This window comes from Aphelocoma coerulescens, chromosome 2 (genome assembly GCF_041296385.1).
Source record: "Aphelocoma coerulescens isolate FSJ_1873_10779 chromosome 2, UR_Acoe_1.0, whole genome shotgun sequence".
NCBI lineage: Eukaryota > Metazoa > Chordata > Aves > Passeriformes > Corvidae > Aphelocoma > Aphelocoma coerulescens.
In genome coordinates, this window is record NC_091015.1 from 2,910,557 (window position 1) to 2,935,649 (window position 25,093).

General features: G+C 47.9%; 1 protein-coding gene across 1 annotated transcript in view; it reads right to left on the bottom strand.

Moving 5' to 3' along the window:
- The window catches only part of VIPR1 (vasoactive intestinal peptide receptor 1), a 100,864-nt gene extending 78,795 nt beyond the window's left edge, over positions 1-22,069 (bottom strand). The window contains exon 1 of the mRNA XM_069006287.1: positions 21,867-22,069. Coding sequence (XP_068862388.1) covers positions 21,867-21,941 — 75 coding nt within the window. The 5' untranslated portion in view covers positions 21,942-22,069. The remainder of the gene's footprint in view (positions 1-21,866) is intronic.
- Between the last annotated feature and the right edge of the window lie 3,024 nt (positions 22,070-25,093).

Sequence of the window (25,093 nt, forward strand, 5' to 3'; positions counted from 1 at the left end):
TCTGAGAAATTCTGATTTTGCAGATGGAGAAGTGCATAAATTTGGGGAGGACAAAATGTTCTGTCAGGAGCAGAAATCCAGGGTAATTTTCCAGGTCCTTTATCTAAGTCTTAGTGACATAATTACCTTTCAGCAATTAAAATATCAGTGCACCAGATGAACTTTGTGTTGCAGAGTCACAGCTGAACAGGGAAGATGAACTTCAAGGAACATCATCCCCAAGGAAAAGCAGGAAAACTCCCAGAAAAGGGCATCCCCCTCCATCTCCTCCATCCTCTGAAGCGACACCACATATTCCAATAGTTTTGCATATATATTCATGTTGAAACAAGGGTGAAAATACAGCCTTGCCCTGCAAAATCAACACCAAATGATAAAAAAAGGAATTCTTAAAAAAACCCCCAACATTTCCTCCTTTTACTTCCTCTCCCTTCACACAGCCCAGCAGCTCACACGCACATGGGTGAACCTCACTGAGGACCACCCATTTTCACAGCATTCCTGGGAATTCCCTTGTTAATCACAAGGATTGCATTGCCTTCAAACATCAGGAAGTCTGGGCATTGAAGGAATGGAGGTAATCAGGGAAATTCTTCTGCAGGGAAATCCTTCCCTGTCCACTGTGGCTTTACTTTTTCCCCAGGGTTTCTACAGCTGACAGGGCCAGTCAAACAAGAGACCTTGACATCACTGAATCCTAAAATCAGGGAAAAGACCTGGAAAAGACCTCTGAGATCTCTGAGTCCAACCATTAACCCAGCACTGTGAAATCCACCACTAAACCATGTCCCCATGGTACTTGAAGAGCAACCAGTGTCAGATCTTCTCCTGCAATCCCCAGCCAGTGGCTGTTGGGGTTTTAATTCAGGATGCAACTGGAAATAAGATGACACCTGCTAAGCCACACAGTGGATGACTGACAATGAGTCCAGCTGAGTTTACCCATCCTAGAAGGATAAATCTCATGGCTTCAAGATGCTCTGGACTGGGACATGGTTGAGGGGTGGATTTGGCAGTGCTGGGTTAAGGGTTGGACTCCATGATCTTTGAGGTCTTCTCCAATCTAAACATTCCTATGATTCTGTGGATGTAGAGGTGAAATTGCACAAGCAGATTAAAGACTGCTTTTAAACTCCTTCTGCAACAGCTTGAGCTGCCATCAAATTTCTAGTTACAAAATGTCTTAGAGGAAATAACCACAAAACCCATCCTAAAGGATTAAGGTGCTTCATTAAAGAATAAAAATAATAACAATTAAAAAAATCCAGTCCCTCTTCCCTCCAGAGTTTTACCTTGAGCAGAGTTTTCTCAGCCACATCACACATTCCTGGAAATCCCAGATTTCCCACAGAAAGCATCCACTGCAGGAACATTTCAAGCACGGACACGCAACAAACATAGCCCAAGAATTCTTTAAAAACATTAACTGACAAAACCCAGCCAAGTTCTTAAGCTGCCATCCACACCCCATGAAGAGGAATATGTTCTATAAACACAGAGATATCTCCACAAACACTGATACCAAACAGGAGATCCCCCTTTGCCTGTGTTCTACTGACTGAAAGCTGAGTTTAATATACAGCACTTTCCTTTTTCCTCTCTGGTTTTATCACTTGTACCAAGTGTAAATCTGTTAATCAAACAGCACTTAAATTGTTCATAATAACATTAAAACCATGCCCCTGTGAAATCAGTGAGGTTCCCCTCTCAGGTCCTCTCTGTGGACTGTGGGAAATTTCCCTGTGCTGATTAGAGTGTTTATTAAAGTTGGGTTTTGAGTAAACAACTGTTGTAGGGAATTGATCACTGCTCTTCCATGCTCTGCTCTGCTGATGCTCTGCACCTTTCCAGGGAACACGACCAGAACGATGCCATTAGGATGACATTATGCTATTCCCACTGCCAAATTGCCATCCCTGTTTTCCAGAAAGCACCACCAGCTTGTTATAGGAGACTATTAAAATATCCCTATTGTCCCTCAAATGATGCGTCTGTAATAAAACCCATCTTCCTCCTGTGATCTCTGCATCCTGCCAAAAAACTTCCTCCTCCTGATGACCAGCACCAGCTTGAGCATGGGGGACCTCCTTCACCACCCACCCCTGGCTGTCCTGTTTATAAAATCATGGAATCATGGGATGGTTATGGTTGGAAGGGACCTTAAAATCATCTCATTGCAGCCCCTGCCATGGGCAGGGACACCTTCCACCAGACAAGGTTGCCTGGATCTCAGGTTGTTTTCTGCACACTGGTCATGGTTCTCCTGGAAGGAAGGGCCAGGCCACCAAAGACACGATGGTGATCCAAGCCAGGCACGGTTTCCCAAAGGAAATGTTTAACTTGGAGCAAAAGCTTCTTCCCAGTTTAACCATGAATTAAAAAGGGGGGAATCGGAAGTGAAAATCAATAAGTGAACCGACAACCCACTGTTTACTAAACTAAGACAAATACACATGAAGAAATACAAATAAAGTATCATGAAGCTTAGAAGCATTATATGAGAACCTGAAAGCATCAGGAAAACTCCACAGCTGGTAAAAATAAGAGATTAATGAGAAATTAATATTTGTAGGGGTTTTTTTTTTAATTTGATTAGTTTTCAGTTTAGAGATTTTTAGGTTTAGATTTTTTTTTTTTAACAAAAACATTACAACAAACAAAATTTTACAGACAGTACACTCCAGTAGAGGAAAGTTCAACATGTAATAATTGTGATCTGTATTTGGAAAGCAGCAGGGCAACATGCATGGCTCCGGTGATGATGGAGAAGCTTTTTTCCAGCTCATTAGTAACAAAGGCAGATGTTAAACAGCATCCAGGAGAGATAAACATTTAAAATTAGCAGGCCTGGATAACTTGCACCTAAGAGCATTTGTGAAAGCTGGCTGAGAAGATCTGTTTGAACACAGCCAAACACAAAGCCTGGACTCGAGAAAGAACACTCAGCACAGACCTCCTGTATGGCAGCCCGGATTTTGGAAAAGAAGTGATGTGGCAGAGAATGTGGGGATTAAAAGAGGTAAATAAATCCACACGAGCTCCCAGTGAGCGCCGCTGGGAAAAGGCAAACACAAGTGTTTGCTGGATAAACTGAGCAGAGAGGAAGGACAAGAAGAAAAAACTCCTTTTTTTTCACAGCATCGGGAAGATCTGTCCCGTGACAACACGTCAAGAATTTTAAGAGGCCAATAAAAACCGAAGGAGGGTGTGGAAAGGAAGCACAAAAGGAAGTAGAGGAGCTCTGCATCCTTCTGGATGCCCTCAGGTTATCTCAGTAGCCCCTGGGTGCATGTTCAGGCAACTTAAGCAGGTGTTGAATGTGCTCAGAGGCCCTTTGCTGTCAGAAAATTCAACCTAGCAGAGTAAAGCACAATGGGATATGAACTGAAACCCTATGAAAATCCATAACCCTCTCCAGATTATCTCCAATAATAGCAAGGGCCAGGGGAAATGTGTTGGGCTGCCCATCTCAGCTCCTGAAAAAGGAGAGTTCAGCAGAGCATGAGTTACATTTTGTCAGGAGCAGGTTGTTGGACTGGACTTACTGGAGGTAACTGGTGAAAATCATCTGCTTTTAATAACTTGCCAAATAAAATAATCCATCTTTCCCATCAGGGATTACTCGAATCTTAATATAGCTCCAACTGCACAGACTTCCTGGGTTTTGATGTCAGATTTTGGCCCAGGCACTGAGATGTTACATTTTCCTTGGATTTTCCCAAGTAGCTGCTGGCTTCTACTCATGAAAGCCCACTTGCTCTTGTTTGGGAAAAAACACATTTAAATAACGACGTTTCAATGAAATTCTCAACTGCAAGAGGAGGAAATGCTGCACAGAAGCCCTTGACAACTCCACTTTAGGGGCAGTTCTGTTGGATTGACACCTTTGGGTTGGAAAAAGCCCGGTCAAGGTCTAAACATCCATGCCATTAGGCAAGAAGAGGCAAAGAAAAGTCATACTGATCCTGCTGGAGCCACAGGTGCTGTCAGTTCCCAAGGTTTTATCAGGAACTTGCAGTATCTTCCTTTTTTCCATGGTCAGCACATCCTGGTCTGGTGGAAGGTGTCCCTGCTGAGAGCAGGGGGTTGGAATGGGGTGAAATTTAAGATTCCTTCCCACCAAAGCCATTCCATGGTTCTGTGATCCCAGCCAACAGAGGAGCAGCAGCCCTCAGGTTGCCTTGGTGGCACAGAGAAGAAAGATGCCACATATCTGTAATCCAGCCAATAAATAAATGAGAAATTCAATTTTTTTTTTTCTGAATAATTTCATGATTTTTTGCTGCTGGTTTTGCTGGTTTTTGGGGTTGCTATTGGTATTTCACCAGTGCAGATCAGTGACATCAAGCTGGTTCCTGTGCATGCAGGAATAGACACAGATATTGCATCCTGAGGCAGAATTCCTTTGCCTGAAGTTTGGTGCCCAGTCACAGGTGAAATTCTCGAGAGCTGGGAGAGCCCATGGTACAAGAAAAGGTGTCTGAGGCACCTGTGCCCTCTGCAGCCCTCAGCTTCCTGAAGTGGCAGCAGGCCCTACCTGGGGGCAGACAAATGCAACCTCAAAGCTCCAGTGACCACAAAAGCAGAGCTTGACATCTTAATCTGCAATCCAGTCCCACCCTGGGGACGTTTTTACAGGACAAAAGGAGGACCTGATCCTATTCTTGCTAAAAATGAAGGATGCCTGGAGTCTCCCTGTCCCCTGCATAACATCTCCCTCTGTGTGGGAGAAAGAAATCCATCTTGAGTGCAGGAGCTGTCCTGCAATTCCAGGGAAGATACACCACTCCCACTCTTTTTTATTTTGCTGTCTGCTGGTCTTCAAAGCAAGAAGACCCATGCCATCAGTTCTGGGCTTGCTGGACCCCACAAGCACCGCCTGGGGCTGGGGACTTGGTGAACTCTGGTTGCATCTGCCCCTTAGGAACATTTGGACGTTACAAAACCCAGTGGATTGTGCAATCCCTGTGCCTGCAGGTGTGCTGTGGGATCCCACTCTAACCCACTTGCTGTCTTGGGTGCCCCAGCACATAAAAGAGGATTCCACTGCACGTGGTGTATCAGACTCATCTGGGTCTCAGCCTGGGAACAGAGACCTAAAAAGCATCTTCGGGGCTGGGATTTCACAGCTCAGTTGTTTTACTCTTCTGGGAGAGTTCAACCTTTTTCCTGAGGATCCTCAGGGCTGAAAATGCCTCTCAGGGGCACAAGCTCAGGCTGCCATAGCAGAGGTTGCTCCAGCAAGGGAAGATCTTCCACACAAGAAATTCAGGCTATCGACAACAGAAAAATCCTGTGTGAGGTCAGGAGTCCCTCAGAAATTCTCCCCAGCTCCACAGCCCACCAGCCAGCCCAGTGAAAAATGAGGATTTTCTGTTCCACAGCCTGTGCTTTGCCCACTGCAGTGAACATCGTGTTCACCATCATCTGCTTCCTGCCATTAACTTCCCTTAAATGGGTTTCCTGCCTCCAGGGGTTGCTTCCTGCCCAGAACATCCCATTCCCAGCCCAGCACACGTTACTGAGGACCAGTTTTTGTGGATGAGAATTTGTGGCACTTTTAAATCACAGCCAAACTGGCACCAGGATCCGGCTGTGCCTTGTGCACCCCTCATAGGTTTATCAGGCTGTGAGTATTTCTGGGAGAAAGTGGCTTCTCCAAGTGTGCAAACGCAGCTTTGCCTCTTAATTTCATTCCTAAATTCCCAGGCTCGAAGAATCACACAGAAGGCACAGCAGCAGCGGCACAGGGGGAGAAAAGAGAAGCAACAAAGCCTAAAATCAAAAGCCTAAAATCATTAGTACCTTTTTACGAGGCGTGTGTGCTGATGTAAAGCCTGTTATTGCTGTAATTACAGCTGTGCTTACTGTCACTGGTAATGGATGTGCTTTCCATGCTCACAGGGCTGCAGGCAGGCAAGGAACCTCCTCCTTCCACAGCGTTCCCAACCCAGTCATGGAGCCATCCATCCACTGCTCCCAGCACAGCCAGAACTGAGCCTGGCCAAGAGCTTGAGGAAAATCAGACTCGGTGATCCTACCCCACTGATTTGCAGCGACACTCCAGACCATAATTGTGATTATACAGCCTGAAAATGTTCTTGTGGGTGAATAAATGGAATAAAAGTGAATAAAAAAATTTTAAAAATTAAATATGCGAGACCTTCGAAGGTTCTGGATGGAGTTTATAGCCGTCATCTTGCTGTATTTCTGCCTTTGGGGGAGATTTGTGTCATTCGTTTCCTCGGTGACACGAGTTGATATCAGGCAGTTGATACTGGAGGTATTTGACAGCAGCATCTCATGCCACAGCTAAACCTGGACCAGGTAAGACTGAGCAATATAAAGGGCAAAATAACATCTTCATCCTAGGTGAGCACACGTTTTCTACCAAGAATGGCCAGAAAACCCCCAGATTTAGCCCAGCACCAGCTCCAGGCTTTGCTCCACTAAATTAAATGCAGGATAGGAAACAGGGAAGTGCTTTCCTCAGCATCAGAGCACATCAAAATGTGCAGATCTTCTCTGAAAAGCCCTCATTTCAAAGCAAAAAAAAATCAAGGTTGGCTCCCCAGAGCACAGCATCCCCCTGGGATGGCACAAAGAACTCCTTAACACGTGGAGTCAGAGCAGGGATAGCTTAAAGATGGGAGAGAAAAAAAATCACATTTCTTCCGAGAAGCAGGGAAATTATCCCTGACCTGGGACCCAAGCCACTGTGGATTAAAACTCTTTGGAACAAGAAGACAATCACACTTTTTTTCTCCTCATACACAAAGCAATTTGCCTCTTCAATGGCGTAAGAACTAAATCCAGCTGGAATGGCTTTTTAATTAAAATCATACTTTGCTTATCAGAGTGAGAGCACTTAACTGATTACAGAGGGAATGTGGCAGTCTCTGGCATCCCGTTCCCCATTCCCCAAGCCAGGCTGTGCCCCAAACTCTCTGTGCTAAACCCTGGGTACCTCTTTGGAGACTGCCCCATCTGAGCTCTCCTCACCCCTTTTATGGCTCAGAAAAAGTCATGTAGGACACACGGAGTCTCTATACAAGTACAGAGAAAAGCTCATTCCCTGAATCTGCTGGAGTTCAATTTGCTGAATCCTGGGAATTTCCTAAGCAAAAACTCCATAAATTTAATTTAATCTCCTTGGCTGTGTTGTTACTCATATTCGTAGACAATGGAAAGGTTTCCCTCTGTCCTGGAAGGGCCCTGAGACCAAAGGCTGAGCCCATTCCTGGCAGATTCACCCCACTCCAATGGTTAAGGAGCCCTTTCTTCCCAAGCACCATCACCCACCCTTGCTGCCAGAGCCCTCTTCCTTTGCCAGATGGGCACCACAAAATCCCCAGCTCAGGATATGGACAAGGTAACACCCCTGCCGAGGTGTTCCCTGAGGAACACCCCACATCCCTGGGGTCACTGGGACGTGCTGCCTGTGCCACATGTGGGTCTCAGCCTCCCGGCGCTGCTCCTGTCCCAACTTCCAGGAGCGTTAATCCCGCAGTGGGACCCTCCGTGGCTCACGTCAGCCGAGCTAAGCTGATTTATCCTGGGGAGGGTGGTGGCTGCAGGGCAGGATTTTCCCAAGCATAGCCATGAGTTAAATTCCGAGGGCCCAATGAATATGTGACCGAATTCCTGAGGGCTTTTTTCTCTCTGTGTCCAGCGCCAGCTCCTGCAAGGGGAAGGGATGCTGAGGCAGATGCTGGAGCTGAGGTCTCGAACTTGTGCTGTTTGCAGTGATCCTTTGGGAATTCCCAGAGGAATAGCACTGCCACAAGAACTCAGCAGCACTTTCCTTACAGACAGAAAGGAGACCAGATGCTACTTCCATCGGGAAAGACATGATTTTGAGCTCCAGTAAAACTATTTCAGCCACAAGGTGCATATTTAGGCTGAAATAACCACCTCCCAGTCAAACCCAAAACCACACACGTTGATCTCCATGTGTCTCCTACATAATGAAGAAAAAGCAGCTTTTCCCTTACTCTCCTCCTTCCCTCTCCCTCCTGACACCCAGGAGTGCTGCTTTCCATCACACCACTGAAATGCCACCATAACCCACTGACAAACCCCCCAGGAGATGCATGGTATCAGTGGCCAGAACCTCTTAGATTCTTAAACACTTTTAAACTCCAGACTTAGTCCAATATTATATTTCTAATCCGCCGCTGGTGAAGGGAGTTAGAGAACCTCAGACTCCAAGAATATGATTGAAACTGATAGCTGTGATAGAACAACTTCCAAAAGTGAAACTCTTCCACTGTCTGATCTGTGGCACAGGTCATGATCCCTTCTCTCAGTGGGTCAGACTGACAGCCTGTGAATCAGGAAAGTGGCATTTCCCTCCTTCCCAGAAATGGCTCTGCCATCAATTAAAGACGTGGCACATTCTGGCCATTTTCTGGCCTGAAAAGAAAGTTTAAAACCAAAGATTTTTTCTTTCTTTATTCACCCTTCTGTTAAGAAAAATAACTCAGGACTTCTGAACATTTCTAGCTCCTTGATGGGAAGAAAAGGGGGAAAGCTACTCTGTTTTTCTTCCCTATCAACCAAGAATGAAAATCCCCGGGGATAAATAAATCCCTTCACCCCTTCTCAACTTTACAAAATAACCCACCTTGCTGAGGTTATTCCTCAAGGGAAAGGTCAGGTTTTTTGTTAGGGAAAATGCATTTGGAAGGCAAGGGGTCAGCAAGGTCTAATGTGAAGACACCAGTCAGCAACCTTTACATCTTGGCCTTCAGACCAATCAAATCTCATTTCCCAGTACCCACACGCCCCAGCCTCCAAGGACAGCTCACTGGTGAGCTCTGGAGATGTTTGATGGTGTCCCCACTGCAGACCTCACTGTCGGGGTACAAACCCAATTTTAGATTTCTCTCCCTCTCGCCCCTTGTAAGCAGCTCATGTTCCTGTGCCCGTGGGGCTGGAGGTGGTCACTGCATCTTTCCTGGTGGGAAGCACAACTTTTAATTTTGGTATTGTTATTTTAGCACAGTGCGAAGAGCCTGGGTGAGAATCCCTATTGCTGGTATGAGGACAATCAAAAATATTAATTCTCCTCTCCCTCCCAGTTTTCTTACAGGACACAGATCACATCTGCTGGGTGAAACACCGTGCTGGGTCTGTCACCCAACCCCTGTGTGAGCACTGAGCACACGGCCAGCGCCATCCCGATGGAAACCATTCCCTGGCTCCTCTCCCTAACAAAACGCTCCTTTCCCTTCGTGGCCATGATCCCCAGGACACTTGGCTGGCACAGGAAGGCCTGAAGCCACTGTGGATGGATCCCTCAACACCTCAAGGTGTGATGTTGGCAGAGGGCAGTGAGCCCTGTCACGTGTTCAGCAAAGCTCTCCACGTGGCTTTGAGCTTCTGCCACACAAACACATCCCCAACGTGTCCACACACACTCACACAAACTCCAAAATAAAGAACCAAGAGGAAGACTGATGAAAGAGGAATCATCAGTGGGACCTTTCCACCAGGGATCTGGAAAATCCACAGCACTGGAGGGACTGGACTCCAGGGAGACCCCATTGCAGACACTCAATGTTTAAGGAGGAGGGAGAGCAATTTTTCACATGGACAGATAAAGACAGGACAAGGGGGAATGGTTCTAAACTAAGAGGAGAGATTTTTTAGAGATTTTTTTAGATGTCAGGAGAACATGAGAACGGTGAAACACTGGCACAGGTTGCCCAGAGAAGCTGGGGCTGCTCCTGGATCCCTGGAAGTGTCCCAGGCCAGGCTGGATGGGGACTGGAGCAGCCTGGGCTAGTGGAAGGTGTCCCTGCCCATGGCAAGGGGTGGAACAAGATGATTTTAAGGTCTCTTCCAACCCAAGCCCTCCCATGGCTCTGTGATAACCACACAAACCCCTGGAGAGATCCTGCCCATCTCTTAACAAACCACACTGGATTTCCACACTGGATTTTAATTTCTAAACCAGAAGAAATGTTCCTCTCTATGGGATGACCTGTTCCCACCTCCTGCTCTCACCTGGCTGGAAGTCAAACACAGATATGGGTCTGAGCCCTACACAGCCCCCATTCCTGCACTGCTGGGTAGATCCATAACTGCACTAACATCTTGCTCCTGCTGAAGGTGGTTCTGCCTTAGGCAGCTTTTCCTGACAGAAAGGTGAGGAGGGTGAGCACAGTACTGGGAACAGGATCACATTTCCCTCCCTCACTGCTACAAACCTTCCCACACCCAGCTAAATCCAATCCCATCCAGTGCACAACACTCCTGCACCAGTCCTGGCCCTTTATTTTAGAATCATAAAATCCTTAAAGTTGGGAAAGACCTCTGAGATCATCCAGTCCAATCACAAACTCAACACTGCCACGTCCACCACTAAACCATGTCCCCAAGCACCACATTTACACATTTTATGAACATGTTCAGGGTGATTCCACCACTTTCCTGAGCAGCCTGTTCCAAAGCTTGACAACATTTTCAGAGAAGAAATTTTTCCTAACACTTCCATTAAGAAAAAGATGTTTCCATTCCCTGATGTTATCACGACTCCACGTGTGTAGGGGGTAACCACATCAGCCCCATGACATAAATTAGCAATGCTAATCTAGCCAAACGCCAATTACAACATCATTAGAAAAAAAGCGAAAAGAAACAAGGCAAAATTAAGTTTAAACACTTCCAGGTTGGGTTTTATGCATTCAGCCACAAGACCACCCCCAGCAGAAAGTTCATTTTCAGAGTCTGGAAGTGAGTTGAGCTTCCAAGCTTTATCCTGAACTCTCCATCTGTAGCTGAATTTTTTGGTTCATCTCCTCCTCCTGCTGGTTGCCCCAGTGGATGCTGTTCCTTGCCTGTACTTTTCCCCAGGCTACTCTGCAAGGGAAATCAGCATTTATTTTTAGGTCCATTGCTCTCTGACTGCTTGGGCTCTCCTCCCAGGGCTGCAATATATATTTAATACTTGTTTTCAGAGCTGACAGCCCAGGAAGTTTGAGTGGTGAACTGGCACACACAAGAAATCTTTATAAAGGAGATGGGCATCAAGCTGCCAAGCATTTTAACTCCCCTTCTGGAAAGGGAGACTTGACTCCTCAGCAGTGCCATAGTGGGGGAGAAAGCAGGAATCAAAGCCACAGTTGCTGTTTGATGAGGAGGAGGATGATGATGATTGATGATGATGATGATGGCTTCATTGTGCAGCAACAAATCCTGTCAGATCTGCAGCAGAGAGGGGCAGGAGGGGGATACATGATTACAGCAATTTGCAGAGAAGAAAAAATCTCCACTGGAAAAAGGCACTACAGGGGAGAGGGAAGTGCACCTGGGCTCCTCAGCATTCCCAGCACAGGGAATGTCCCTGGGAGTGCCACAGCTCTGGGAGGATCCTGGACAGCAGTGATCCAAGTGGGATCAGCAGAGCCAGGGGTCATCCTGCACGAGGGATTCAGCTCAGATTTGTGGTCATTCCGCAGTGGATCTCCCCAAAGGCTGTGCTTCCCAACCCCTCTGCTCCTGGAGTTCAGGGCTCCTGCCCATGGCTCACCACAGCCTCCATCCTGTTCCTCACCCCCGTATCCCCAGGCAATCCCGTGCTGGGATCACAGGTCCTGGCCAGAGCCTGAGCTCTCCATCACAGCCTGCAGCAGTCCCATGGATTCTTTTCCCTTGCCATCTCTCTTTCCTAAGAGTATGGACAGTGCTGTTGAGGGCATGAGGGGTCTTCCCTTCAGAAAAACACAGCCTTTCCTCAGCCCTTTACTTTCCTCTTCTTCCACAACTGAATTTAATGTTTTTGGAAGATGTCCCCTCAATAAATCCTGCCTTTGTTTTACCTCCCTGTAACAACAACACACAGCAAACAAATTTGCACAGACAACCAAAGCATCAGCTTTATAGCTGGGTTTAAAAATATTTCCAGATATTTTCTTGGTCCCTTAAGGCATTTCTGAGGCTCAGGTCAAGTAGACCCAAGGCAGCGAGCTCCATCTCCTAATTTCCTTTTCTGTCTACAAAACCATCAGGGCTTGGCTAAGAGAGTTTAACCACCAGAGATGTCTGGCTCTGGGAACAGCTTTCCAGTGAAACCAGCACAGCAAAGAGGTGGATTTTAAGAAAAGGAAGGTAAATAACTGTATGGTGACAATAGGAGCCCTGTGTTGGCAGACACCTCAAGGAGACAGAAAAGTTGTTCCTGCCTTATATCCCCAAGTTTGTAAGATCCAAATGAAAACAGCAGCCACGGTGGAAGGCACAAATACGCACACCAACATCAGGAGTCCCTTCCTCATGGTGTGTAAATTTAATTCTTTAAATAATGTAGATCACACACTTCCAGAGCACCTTCAGCCGCTGGCAGACACCAATGAACCATCTCCAAAAGGAGGAGGGATCAAGGTGGGTAGATCTGCAAAAGTAACATCTCGAACCAGGGTTTTATTAAGTGCCCTTAGAGCCATGATTGACTGCTGATATGTGAGACACGGTATTTTTTTATTAGACTGACTAGCAGAGCTAGAGGCAGAAAAAAAAGCTTTTAAAGCTCTTTACCCCTGGAACACAGCGAGGACACTTCCAGCTTCGCATTTCATGGGTCTGAAAAACTGTTCTGAGTTCTGTCAAGTTCGTTAATTACAGAAATAAAAAGAAAAAAAGAGCAATTAGCACCTGCAGAGAGAATAAATCACTCAGGCAGGGAGGAGCTGGTGGGACCATCAGCCCTTCGTGGGGCTGCGGGGATGTGAAGAGTTATCACCTCTGCAGCAGCACGGAGCGAGCAGATGGGAAGGAAACGGTGGCATGGCATAAAAATCCACGTGTCCACGGAGTTGGAGGGGTTTAATGCCCAGAAGAGCCATGAATGTTAATTTGGGAGCCCGGCTGGTGCAGACACGCTGTGGGTCTGTGGCATGGAAGGATGGGAGCGATGGTTTTGCCACAGGACACTCTCCACAACCAGCACTCTTTGAAAAAAATGTTAGGGATAACATGAAATCAAAGAGGCTACCCAGCTTTTTTAGCTCTTTTATCCCTCAGGAAGTATTGCTATATCTGAAAGCACACATTTTTATAAGCATAAATATATATCTCTATATATATGTAAATACATATTTCAGTCCTTCTGATATAAGCTTTATTTCTCTCGATAAAACCTTTCCTCATCTGCATGGTACACAAACAGCCTAAAGATAAGCCTTTGATACATCGTGTGCTGTGTGAATTCCCAGGAAAGGGAGGAGAGAGAGGGGCAAGGAGGAAAAAAGTTTAATTTTGCTGGAGATGCGGCTGAAAATGGAAACTGGACAACAATTCCTGCGCCCCAACCACAAAGCATCACCTCTGGCAGGTGAAAAAAAACCTTTGCACAGGGAAACTGCAAAAAACCAAACTGTACAAGGAGAAGGGAGTAGAGAAGAGCAGAAAGGGTGGAAAATTTCCTTGAGAGGAATCACTAGAATTGAGTGTGTGGCTGAGACCCACATGGCTCTGCAGCTGTGTTTAATGTCATATCCCCCCCCAAAAAATGCCCTCAGCCTTGCAGTCGACACTTGAGCACATCAGGAATTCCTCACGTAGTGCTTGGCCTACTCTTGGTGCCCTGGAAAGCTGGGAACTGTCTCAGCAGCAGTGTTCTTCTCTGCTTCTGAGGATGTCAAGCAAAAAGACAACCTGTTCCTATTGTGAAAACGGGCTGGAAAAGCCTAAATATTCTCAAGAACCAGGATGGAAGTGGAAAACAGCCAAATATGGATGGATGCAGACATGGAAGGAAACAAGTGGCTTGACTCAGTGTTTGCTCTTTTGCACTTTTATCTTGTTTTGGAATGACCCTGGGGCAACAGGAAAACCCCATGAATTCTCAGGGAAGCTCAGCCACCCCTCCACGGAGCTCCCAGCACATGGCAGGGCTCAGCAAGGGGAGCAAAGCAGCCACATCATTCCTTGCTGAATTTTCCCAAATTACATGGGAAAAAAGTGGCCAAGAAACACCAGGTACAGCTCAGAACTGGGCCCAGCCACTGAGGGTGAGGAGGATGAAGCAGCTTTAGCCACTTTAAACCAGGCCCAGGTTTAATCTCCACTCAGGAAACTCCTGAGGGCTCTGAAAGGTGATTAAAAAGTAAAAAAAAAATAATTTAGGAAAGCAAGTAAACATGTCCTGCATATCCATGAACGGGATGAACGAGTTCCCCTGTCCCCTGACAAATGGATGGGAAAGAAGTTATAAAAATAATCACCACATTAACTTAAAGTGAGCTGTGGATGTGGTGATGGCAAAATAAAGGTGGCAGAGGTGTAATTCCCAGAAGGATTTGGATCCTGGCTGTTTCCAAGCTGAGTGCACAAAATTGCTGAGGGTCGGCTTTGGGGCTGCTTTTTGCTTTGGTGCAAATGTGCAGAGTTTTTATGGATTCTTTTTTTTGGGGGGGGCTGGTGGTCATCACAACCAGCACTTGTAATTTGATTTCGTTTCCTTCCTGCCTGGCAAGGGGATGTGTTCCTCAAAGTCTGAGCTGCCCCTTGGGAGAGATGAAACAGAACCTGCTTTGGGTAAGGAATAAAGCAGGCTGCAGGGAAAAGCTCAGCAGGTGGCAAATTTCCCTCATTTTATTTCACTCTTACACTACACAAGAAACCAGTTTGAGGCTTGAGATCTCTAAAGAGAGGTGTCTGCCTAAGGGCTGAAGTGTCACTGTATCTGTGAGGGCTCAGGAAGGTGCAGAATGAGGGAACTTTGCTTTTGGTGTCCACAGCGTCACAGAGTCCCAGAATCCTACAATGGTTTGGGTTCTGAGGGACCTTAAAGATCATCTCCTTCCAACACCTCTGCCACAGAGCACCTGCAGGGCCTTCGCTCTCTGCAAAGGGATTGTGTGGGGATATTCTCCTACCCCTCCAGTGGCCTGAGTGGTCAGCAGCACTGACCCTGCCTTCACTGCTGACCCCACGGGAACTCAGGCCGTCCTGGTCACTCGGACACCCAGAGAGAAATGCCAGAGATCTGCCAGGAGAATCCCACCTGCAAGGAGCTCCCAGGCTGAGCACCTGTGGCAGACAGTGACACTTGTGGGGACCCTGGAGACACTGCTCAGATGTTGGTTGGGATGCTCCAGATCACCAGGTACTCATTGAAACATCTGTCAAACACAGAATCCAGGCTGGAGCCTCAAAGAAACGTCTTTTCAAAAGGCACCCAGTAGATTTCAGCTTTGAAAAGGAGACATTAAGTATTGATATTTTGCCCTCCAGACAAGAATTGTATTTAAATAGGGGTTTTATCCCCAACTCTCTTGAGGAGATGACATGGATGAGGATGAAAAAAAAGCTGTGGAGCTCATACAGGAGTAGGAACACCCCTGATAAAAAAAGAACAGGACCATGGGGGTGGTCACTCAGCAAACAGAGTTGGGATCTCTGCATTCAATTCCTTTGGCCTCTTCTCCACTTTAAATCGATGCAAATCAATGGAGCCAAGCCACGCCAGCCAGCAGAGTTTATCAAAACCACATCACCCCCCCTGGCTGTCCAGCTCGTTTGTGAAATGTATCAGAAAATAATCCCAGTTTGGTTCTGAATTAGAAAATAATCACAATTCCGTGCTAACACTGGAATTTAAATGCCAAGCAGATTTACAGAAGTGTAAATCTCCACCTCCCAGCAATGCAAACAGTGAAATGGAGAGGTAGGGACTGCCCTGGGGGGGGGGAGATCCACCTAATGTGACCAAAGGAGGAGTTTAAGGCTGGTAATATCCACTGTTGTAGCTGACTGAAAAAGTGTTAATTTAAAATACATCAGGATCTCTAAAATTCCTGTACAGGGACAAGCCTTTACATCCTGGAAATGCTCTATAAAATCCTACACATATACGACAGTCGGTGCTGGAGATAAGATCTGCCCCAGTAAAGTGCCAGGAAAGCAGCACTAACGCGAGCTCTGCAGCCTTAAGCAGCCCACAGCGCACATCCCCGCGCACAAAAACGTCCCTAAATTCACTTCGCAAACCAACCAGCTCGAAATTACCCAGCTGAGGGCTGATGTCACCCACTCCAGCCTCCAGCCAGGGCTGCACTGACCTCAGGGCACCGCGTCTGCCTGGCACTCACAGCGCCGGGGGCAAAAAATTGCAGAGGCAAGGGCTGGAAGAGCAAGGAAATCTCACATCTGCTCCCTCCTCTTCACCTCACCTGCTCGCTTCCAGCGGGTCAGGCCTCGTTCACGGGGGTTATTTAGGTTTGTGCAGATTGGCAATTATTAAACATGAGTGCTTGGCTATTATAACTCTTCCCTCGTTAGGGTTTATGCCTGAGGCTGAGCTGGTTCGAAGTGATTTGTGGCAAAGCTGCAGCCAAGGGGATTCTCCTGATAAAGCTGAAGTTTTGGGATGGAAAATATCAGAGTTGTATTAACCACACCCTCATGAGAAGGAAAGTTTGCACCTTTTTTTTTCTACGTGTCCGGAAGATTTAAGGTTTTCTAGCAGGGCTGAAGTAGCACCGCTATTAGTAACTGGAAGTCAGCCTGGTGTTGTCCCTTTTAACAAATAAATGGGTTTTATAACGACGCGGGGAACATCCGATGGCTCCGGGGAGCTCATCCTCTCCTCCAAACCCTCCTCCTCCAAACCTTCCCCCAGGCACTTCCTGAGCGCTAATGAACGAGCTCTCCCCGCATCCCGGGAAAGCTGAAGGCTGTGCCCAGAGAGGTGAATCATCCCCGAGAATCCCCTGGTGCTCAGGCACCGAGGCCAAGCGTGCTGTGGGTTGCTCCAAAAGGGGATGGTGGCCAGAAAGGCTGCTCAGCTGGTGAACAGCCTTCTCCAGCCGTGCAGAGGACCTCCCTGCCACGGCAGGAGCTGTGTGAGCTCGGGGTGGATGCCCGTCTGTGGGTTGGCATCACATGCCCGGTCCTCTCATACCCTAACCATAAAGGTTTGGGTTGTCTTCCAGTGCAGCCCTGTGAGATCTCATTTTTGAAGGCAAAAGCGTCTCCCCTCTTGGCTCAGGTCCCACCCAGCTGAAGCTGTGGGAGCTTGTGACTTCTGGAAAACGTCTGGGAGCTTGGAAGGGAGGGAGCAGTGGAATAGCTGCACTCAGCATTCCCAGAGGGAAACAGGACAGGAGGACAAATCCGTGCCATGGCACAGGTGAGGCTGTGTGTCTGTCCATCCTGCTGGGTCAGAACTCCAGCCCCCCCTGCTCTGAGCTCTCCAGTCATCTCCAGCCCATTTTGTCCGTGGTTTTGGCCCCTGACTTGGGATTTTTTCTTGGCTGAATTTCCTAGATTTTCTTGCAAAGGACTTTCCTCTTCTTTCCAACACAGAAGAGAGAAACTTGATGAGAACAGGGATTATTTAATCCCACAGCCTTTCCCAGGCATTGGAAAACCACATATCCATGTCCCCTGAGGCAGGGTGATGCAGCAGGGACCCCATCTGAGCAGTGAAGTGACACTGCCACGCTGGTGCTGACCTGGTCTGAGCACAGGGCGTGATCTCCTGCGTTCCTAAAACCCAGCCGAGTTCTGCTCCCCAAAAACCTGAGTTACGGTTTTTATCCTGCACAGATAATCTGACCCCTTTCCCGAATTTGAGCCACACAGGGCGTGACAAACATCCCCCAAGTGCACTCAGGTCTGACTTTAAAGAAGGTCATCAAATCTCGGGTCTCATTGATCTCCACAGTGTCTGGTGCCCTTCCCCAGGCTGCCAATAAATGGGACACTTGATGCTGAACAGGGAGATCTCCCTCCTGCCCCTCTTCCCTCTGTTCCAACAGAAATTTGGGCTAGAATGAAGACAAAAACACCAGAAAATTCCCAGTCCTCCCAGACTATCAACATACCATGTGGAAGATTGATTCTGACAAGTCACCGGTCTCTCCAGTTGTTTCTGCTGGAGACCATCTGGTAAAGGCAAAAAGCGTTCTATTTTTTTTTTTTTCTTTCCCCCCCCTGAAAATAAATATAAACTCTGCATGTTTGCCATTTCCGAGGCAGCCTCGCAGCCAGTGCCTCTGGGGAGCTGAAACACCTCTCTCCTGACACAGTCCCAGCACTCACTCATGCTCCAGTTGCTCATCTGCCAAACGTGCAGAGCATCCCCCGACCACCCCGATCCCTCCCTGGAAAGCCAAATGTGAGGAGATCAAAAACCCCTCAGCAAAGTCACTGTGAAACACTGAGAACGACAACAAAACGTTTTGTCAGCCTCACGAGGCACCGCAGGACAGACCCAGCACAAAACGCAGCTCACCTGAGTTTGCGTTTCTATCTGGAGCAGCCCCGTGGCTCTCACACCTCTCACTGCTGACACAACAGCGGGGGCTTGGAACCGGAATGTTTCTAAAGGGCTGTGAAATGCACTTCCACACCCAAAATTCACAACCCAGGCGGCTTTCCCTGTCCATGGTCCCACCTGCCTCCTGATGCTGAACGTCTGGTAAAAATCCCCCTTTTTAAAAACACCTTGGTGGACTCGTCTGCTCTCACAGCCCATCACAATTCCCATCCTGGCTGGTTGTCCGGAGATGCCCAGCTGGAGACAAACCTCTGGGCTGCGGGAGGATGTGATAATGATGGTGTGAATGCTCCTGCTGACATGCTGGTGAGCTGGAGTAAAAACCAGCTCGAAACAGCTTTAAATATTCCACCTAACACGTTTTTTTTCTCCCTCAGATACTGTTCCCCTCCTCCCCCCCCCCCCCCCCCCCATTTTTAAACTCTGCCTTTTTATGCCCTAAATAAGAGCTTCCACAATATTATTATTGCTGATTATGTGTCCTCTGAGAACTTTCAGCTTTAGAGAGAGGCAGGGAGACTTTCAGAGCTACCCAGACACAGGGTTGGGCAACTGGTTCTCCTGAATAAAATCAGTCATGCATTTATACCAGCTTAAATGGAATAAATCATACACCCAGTGATACACTGAGGGTTTGTGGCAAGGCCTTTGTTAAACACGGGTTATTATTGCTGAAGGATCTTTGTGCTGGATGCAGGAACTAGGCTGGAGGATTCCAGTACCTTGTCTTTTGGCCAAAACCAGTGATTGTTTGGTTTAAAATATATTTATCTCACTTCACAGCTTCTCAATCAATGTCAGTAGGAAAGAGGTACAGACACAGCTGAGGCAGTTGTCCCATGAGCTCAGATTTCACTGATTTTCCACACTGATCACATTTCCAGCATTTGCACTCAGACTGATGAAGAATCAGATCTGAGGGTTTTTATTCTTTTCCATCACAAACTCACTTCAAGGCTGGAATAGAGCAAAGCCCTGAAGAAAAGCACAAATTACACCAGCTGGGCAGATCTGGCTAATTCAAGGAGCCTGTAGTCTGAAGGCACGTGGAATCCACCAACTGCTTCAAATTATCCGCATCTCATGTTCTAGACACACACTGGGGGGAAAAAAAGTGTCTAATTTGTAGCTCTTCAGGCCAAATTATCTTAATTACACCCCTAAAACCAACACAGAAGAACCTAAAAGGGATTATTGTACATTTACACCATGTCCCCAGCACCGACTTCGACACTTCTCTTCCAGCTTTTCAGAGCTGCCCCTGGCAGGAGGGCAGGACTTTGGTGAGCGTGGCCTGACGAACTGCAGCAAATGAGATCTGCCCAATTCCCTTTTCTCCAGAGCGTGGATGATGAGAGGTGAAAGTTTATAACAGCAATTAGAAACCACATGGCTGCAACTGTTTTATGGCACTGAACTTGTTGATCAGCCACTTGTTCAGAATTTTTTTCCCAAGGACGTACCTGTAAAAACTATCACAATAAATTATATGAAAGAAACCCAAACTAACCAAACTCTGCTGAGCCATCACAGGTCCCAGAGCCAGGTTATGGTTGCAGAGCTACTTTTGCTTCAAAAATCAGCACCAAATCCCAGGTTTGAGCTGAGAAACAAACCAGGGATTTTCTCCAGCTCAGAGGCACTTCAGTATTAGTCACCTTGCAGATCAGGGCTGATAAGGAGCATGTGAATCTTTTTAACCCAGCAGCGTGATCCAGATCCCAGGAACATGAACAACAACAGAATAATAAAAGGGTTGGAAAGGAAGCGGTCACAGGATTGCACCCAGTCTGTGCCTTGTGCTGCCCCAAAATTTTAGGGGTTGGTGCTTATTGATGGCAACCCAAGAGCATCACCCACGGCCCGATCCTGGCACCCCTTCACAGGGTGGCAGCTGTGTGACCTCACCCTCTGCAGGATCTGGCCCCAGAGGAGCTCTTCATGCCAACAATCTTTAAAGAAATGGGAATTTTGCCACGGGCTTCAGTGGAAGCAAGAGTTGGAACAGCTCCAGCAGCTGATGAAAACGCTGTCCCCCTCTCCTTTCCTCAGCTCCAGCCCTGGACACATGGGCTATTTTGGATCTTCCCTAAAGCAAACTCTGTAGAATTCCAAGAACAGATTGCCTCGGCAATTTAAAAAAAATATTTTAATCCATTTTCCCAACCTGTTCATCCTCACAGAAAGTCTTTGGCAATGCAGGTGGGTGGGTGGCTCATGGTGACAGCCAAAAAAAATGCAATTAAATCCATTTGTCTCATTTCTTGAGGGACAAGGAAAAAAGAAAGGGGAGAAGAATACAGCAGTGACACATCTGGGTTAACTTCCACTCTCTGAGGCTCAGCTTGGTTGCTCGGACTTTGGTTTAAGACCAGGCTGGATGATGCTCTGAGCAACTGGTCTAGTGAAAGCTGTCCTGTCCATAGGGCTTTGGAATCAGATGATATTTAAGGTCCTTTCTGATCGTTCTACAATTCTGTGATGATTCTGTGACCACAGCCACCCTCACCAGCCCAGCAGAGGAAACACAAGTGACTTGCAACCAAGAACCGATGGCACAACCCAGTTCAGGTGGGCAACCTCACCCAGCCTTACAGGATGCTGGGGAGGCAGCCTCACCTTCCAGAGAGAAAACAGCTGGGGGAGGAGGTTACAAGTGAGAGGGAAACTCAGCCTCAGTCCCAGCCTGCTAAATTAAACCCAGTCTCGTTATAAATCAAACACTGCGAGGAAACGAGCTGCAAGAACAAAGCTTCAGCAAAACCGGAGAACCGCAGACTCCCAGAATGGTCTGGGTTGGAAGGGACCTTAAAGATCATCCAGTTCCAACCCCTGCCATGGGCAGGGACACCTTCCCCTGGAGCAGGGAGCTCAGATAAGCGTGCAGAAGCCCTGCCCGGTGCCTGCGCTGTGGGCAGAGGATCAGCTCTGCTCGCACGTGTGACTCTGTGTGTGTGTGCACAGGCTGACACAGCGCCAGGAGACACAAACCCCCTTCGCTCAACCTGCCCCGAGCCACCCGCGGCGGGGGGGACGCGGCACTGCCCCGATCGCGGACCCGACCGCGGGGAAATCACACCCGGGAGGGACACGGCACCCAGACACGTCCCCTGCTCCCGGCTCCTGCTCTGCAGTGTTGGAAAGCAGCGCTTCGTCCAACTTCTCGTGGGCAGCTGCAGGGAGACCCCATCCCAGAGCCCCCTGCCCAGCCGCTGAGTGAAACCTCATCCCGTTGTACCCAGGTTTGGGGGGAGCATTGCAAGGACCCATCAAGCTCCTGAACAGAAACCAAAGCAAACCGAAAGCCAGCAAACGTGAATGACACCGAAACCCGGAGCCGGTTGTGAAATAAAAGGCTAAAATCCCGAAGGGAATTCCTCCAGCTCAAAGGGATCCTCTCACTCGCGAAGGGAACGCACACCTGAATCAAAACGCAAACCAAGCGATCGCTGCTTCCCAGATTATCACGGGACAGGGAAACGAGCAGATCCACCTGCCTTCACCCGCCAGCGCTCCCAAAGTTGCCCAAAGTTTGCCCGAGGCGGAGCGCGTCCCGCGGTCCCCGGCGGTCACTCACCGCGGCCAGGAGGCAGCCGAGCAGCGGCACCGCGACGCGCAGGACCGAGCCCCGCATCCTGCCCGAGCCCCGCATCCTCCCCGGGCGCGTCCCCCGCGCCGCTCCGGCCGCGCCGAGCCGCGGGCAGCGCTCGGCTCCCGGCGCATCCAGCGGCTGCGGGCACGGCAGCGGCAGCAGCAGCAGGAGGAGGAGGCAGCAGCTCCAAGCCCGCTCCGCTCCGCCGAGCGCCCGCACCGCCCCCGCCGCCTCCTGCGCGGGGCGGCCCCGGCACCGCCCCCGCCCGCCCCAGGTACGGCCGGGCCCGCGGGGAGCAGCGCTGCCCGGGAGCCCCGGCTCCTTCCCCCTCCTTCTCCCGTACTGCACCATTTCCTTCCTCCCCCTTCCTTTTTTCCTCGGCTTCTTTTGACCTTTATTAATTTTCCTTTCCCCCTTTTTTTCCTCTTCTCTTTTTTTCTCCTGTTTTCTCTTCTTTACCCTTCCTTTCTCCTTTATTTCCTTTCTCATTCCCCCTTCCCCTCCTTTTCATTCTCCCCTTTATCTTTTTCCATTCTCTCCTTTCTTTTTATCTATTTTTTCTTTTTCCCCTCTTTCCCCTCTCTTTCCCCTTTCTCTCCTATTTCCTACATTTCATTTTCACGATTTCCCCCTTTTTTCATCTTTTTACTTCATTTCCCTTTTCATCTTTTTCTTTCCCCCCTTCTGTCCCCTTTTTTCTTTCTTTCCCCCCCATTTCCCCCTTGTTCTCTATTTTCCCTACTTACCCCTTTCCCGCTATTTATATTTTCCTTTCTTTTTCCTTTTCTCCTTTCCTTTCCTTTTTCCTCTTTTCCTTTTTTAATTTCTCCCCTTTCCACTTTTGGAAATGTGACCCAGCACTACTGGGAAAGGAAAGGAATGATTGATTTAGGCATTTGGCTTCCTCTGCAACAACTGCTTGGTAAGAAGTGGTTAAATGGACCAAAAATCCCAACCCAATTCAGTGACCTCTATGTCCTCTCTCTACCCTCTTCCACAGAAAAAGGCAGAACAACTCCATGCTGTAGGTCACTGACCTGGAATTTCTGGATTTCCCAGTTTGAAAGAGCAGCTCAAGATCAGGCTGACCTTCATTTTTAATAAAAATGTGAAAATCTTTCCCCTTTCCAGCACAATGTGCAACATTTAATTCACTATTAAGGGCAATGTTCCTTTCAACTCCAGACAAACCCCACGTCTAAGCTTGCTTTAGTGTAGAAAGACAAACAAGCCCTATAGATAAAGGTAAAAATAAGAAAAACAATACCCTCTTTGCTGTTCTTTTCTCCCCAGTCCCGTTAGATTTTCAAGCTCCAACAGATGGACAGATTTGTTGTCTTATAAACCACCTGCCAAAGAAAGAAAACAAAATCCTCAAGGAAAGAAAACAAAATCCTCGTATTTGAGAGGCCCTGGAGACAGCTCCCTAATTGCAGGTTGGTCAATTTACTCACACAAGCAAGAAATCTGCCATTTTTAGGGAAAGGGCTTAATGGTTAAAAATCTAAAGTTATATCCAATCTTTAGCTCTTGTTACCAAATCACTAAACAATCCACTTTTTGAAGACAACCTGCAAAAAGTGAGAAAAAAAGTTTAATGTCTTTTTCTGCCATTTTTATGGAAAGACTTGAGATTTTGTTGGTATTGAAACTACTTTTTTTCCCCATTTTTTTTTTTTTTTGCACTTGATACGAAAAATCCCAATCCTATCCCTTGTTCCTCATCCTAGGCCTGATGGTGGCCTCTAACTGCCAGCATAGAAAGAGGGACAATGTTGCAGGGACCGCTATGCCCATGGTGTAGGCTAGCTTCAGCGGTGTGCGGCGGGAGTGGGGAGCAGCCAGAGGTGCAGAGCTTTGAAGCTGCTCCTCTGAAGCCTCTGCTCTACCCTGCAGAGCGCAGGCTCCAGCCACTGGAGCAGCCAGCAGCCCCCGATAAAGAGAAAAAGTAGCAGGGAGGCTTGCCACTGGATACAATCCAAAATTCATTGAAAGGGACCCACGGTGAACAAGCAACAGCTGCAGGGTGACCATACCTTATAAAGGGGGGTTGAACAGGGGGAGGAACTCCACCAGGGACCAATCGGAGGATTAGGAGGGAGTGGCACCAGAGGGGAGGACCTACACCTGGTCCAATGGTGTTGGTGGGAGGAGGGAGAGGGGTCACACGCCCCAATGGGGCCTCGAGGTTTAGGGGATTTCCAAGAGGGGAGGTATCCGAGGGGGCAGGGTCTTGGGGGATTGATGGGGACCACGTAAGGGTAATTAGGGAGGGCTTGGGTGACAGACACAGAACAATCCAGAACTCCGGGAGGGGTTTGGGTGATTGGCAGGGAAGGAGTCAGAACAAAGGGAGGGGATAACCATATTGGGAGCACCAGGGGAGTGGCTTGGATCTGGGGCAAACCAGCTGGGAATCAAGTGGGGGAGGCAGGGATGAACTATTGGGGTACAAAGAACGTACAAAAATACAATAAAACATTGCACCCCCACATCTCCCTCTTTTTTTTTTTTTAAATTTTAAAAATTATTTTCTTGTTCACATAGCCAGTCTGGTGGAGACATCTCAGCTTCTTTAGTTAGTTCTGTGTGGTTGACTTGGGGGAGTGCAGCAGTGGTAACAGAAAGGCAGAATTTTTTCAACAAACTGAACAGAAACAAAACTAATAGGATAATGAAAATAATCCAAAGAAAGTCTTTGATAATTGAGGAAGCCCAACCAGAAAGTCCCCACTGGTCCAGCCAGGCCTCGAGCCATCCCTTGGACTCCTGCTTGATTTGTCGGACCATATCCTGCATCTTCCTCAGCGTCACGCACACGTCTGGGGCTCGCAATGACAAGTTCATGCAGCAAAGACACTCAAATTCTGTGCATTCATGATGGTGTAGAAGCAACAGATAGTCAATGGCAGCCTGATTTTGCAGTGTTGCCTTTCTGGTGATTTCCTCGTCTTCGAGGAGGTCACTGATGGTGGCTGAGGTTAAATTGGCTTGTTTAGCCACCCAACACTCTAGGGTGCCCAATTCCCCTAGAGCCTTCTCCGCGGCTACACAAGGTAAAAAGAGGGACATGGCGCCCAATGAAAAATTTTGGAGTCGCAACTTTCGTCCACATTTTCAAAGCTTCTCTTTTCGTGAGCCAATCCAGTTTTGTTTTGCCAATTCTTAATTTGGAATTGGGAGTAAGCAGCGACAGCCGCCCAAATATGCAT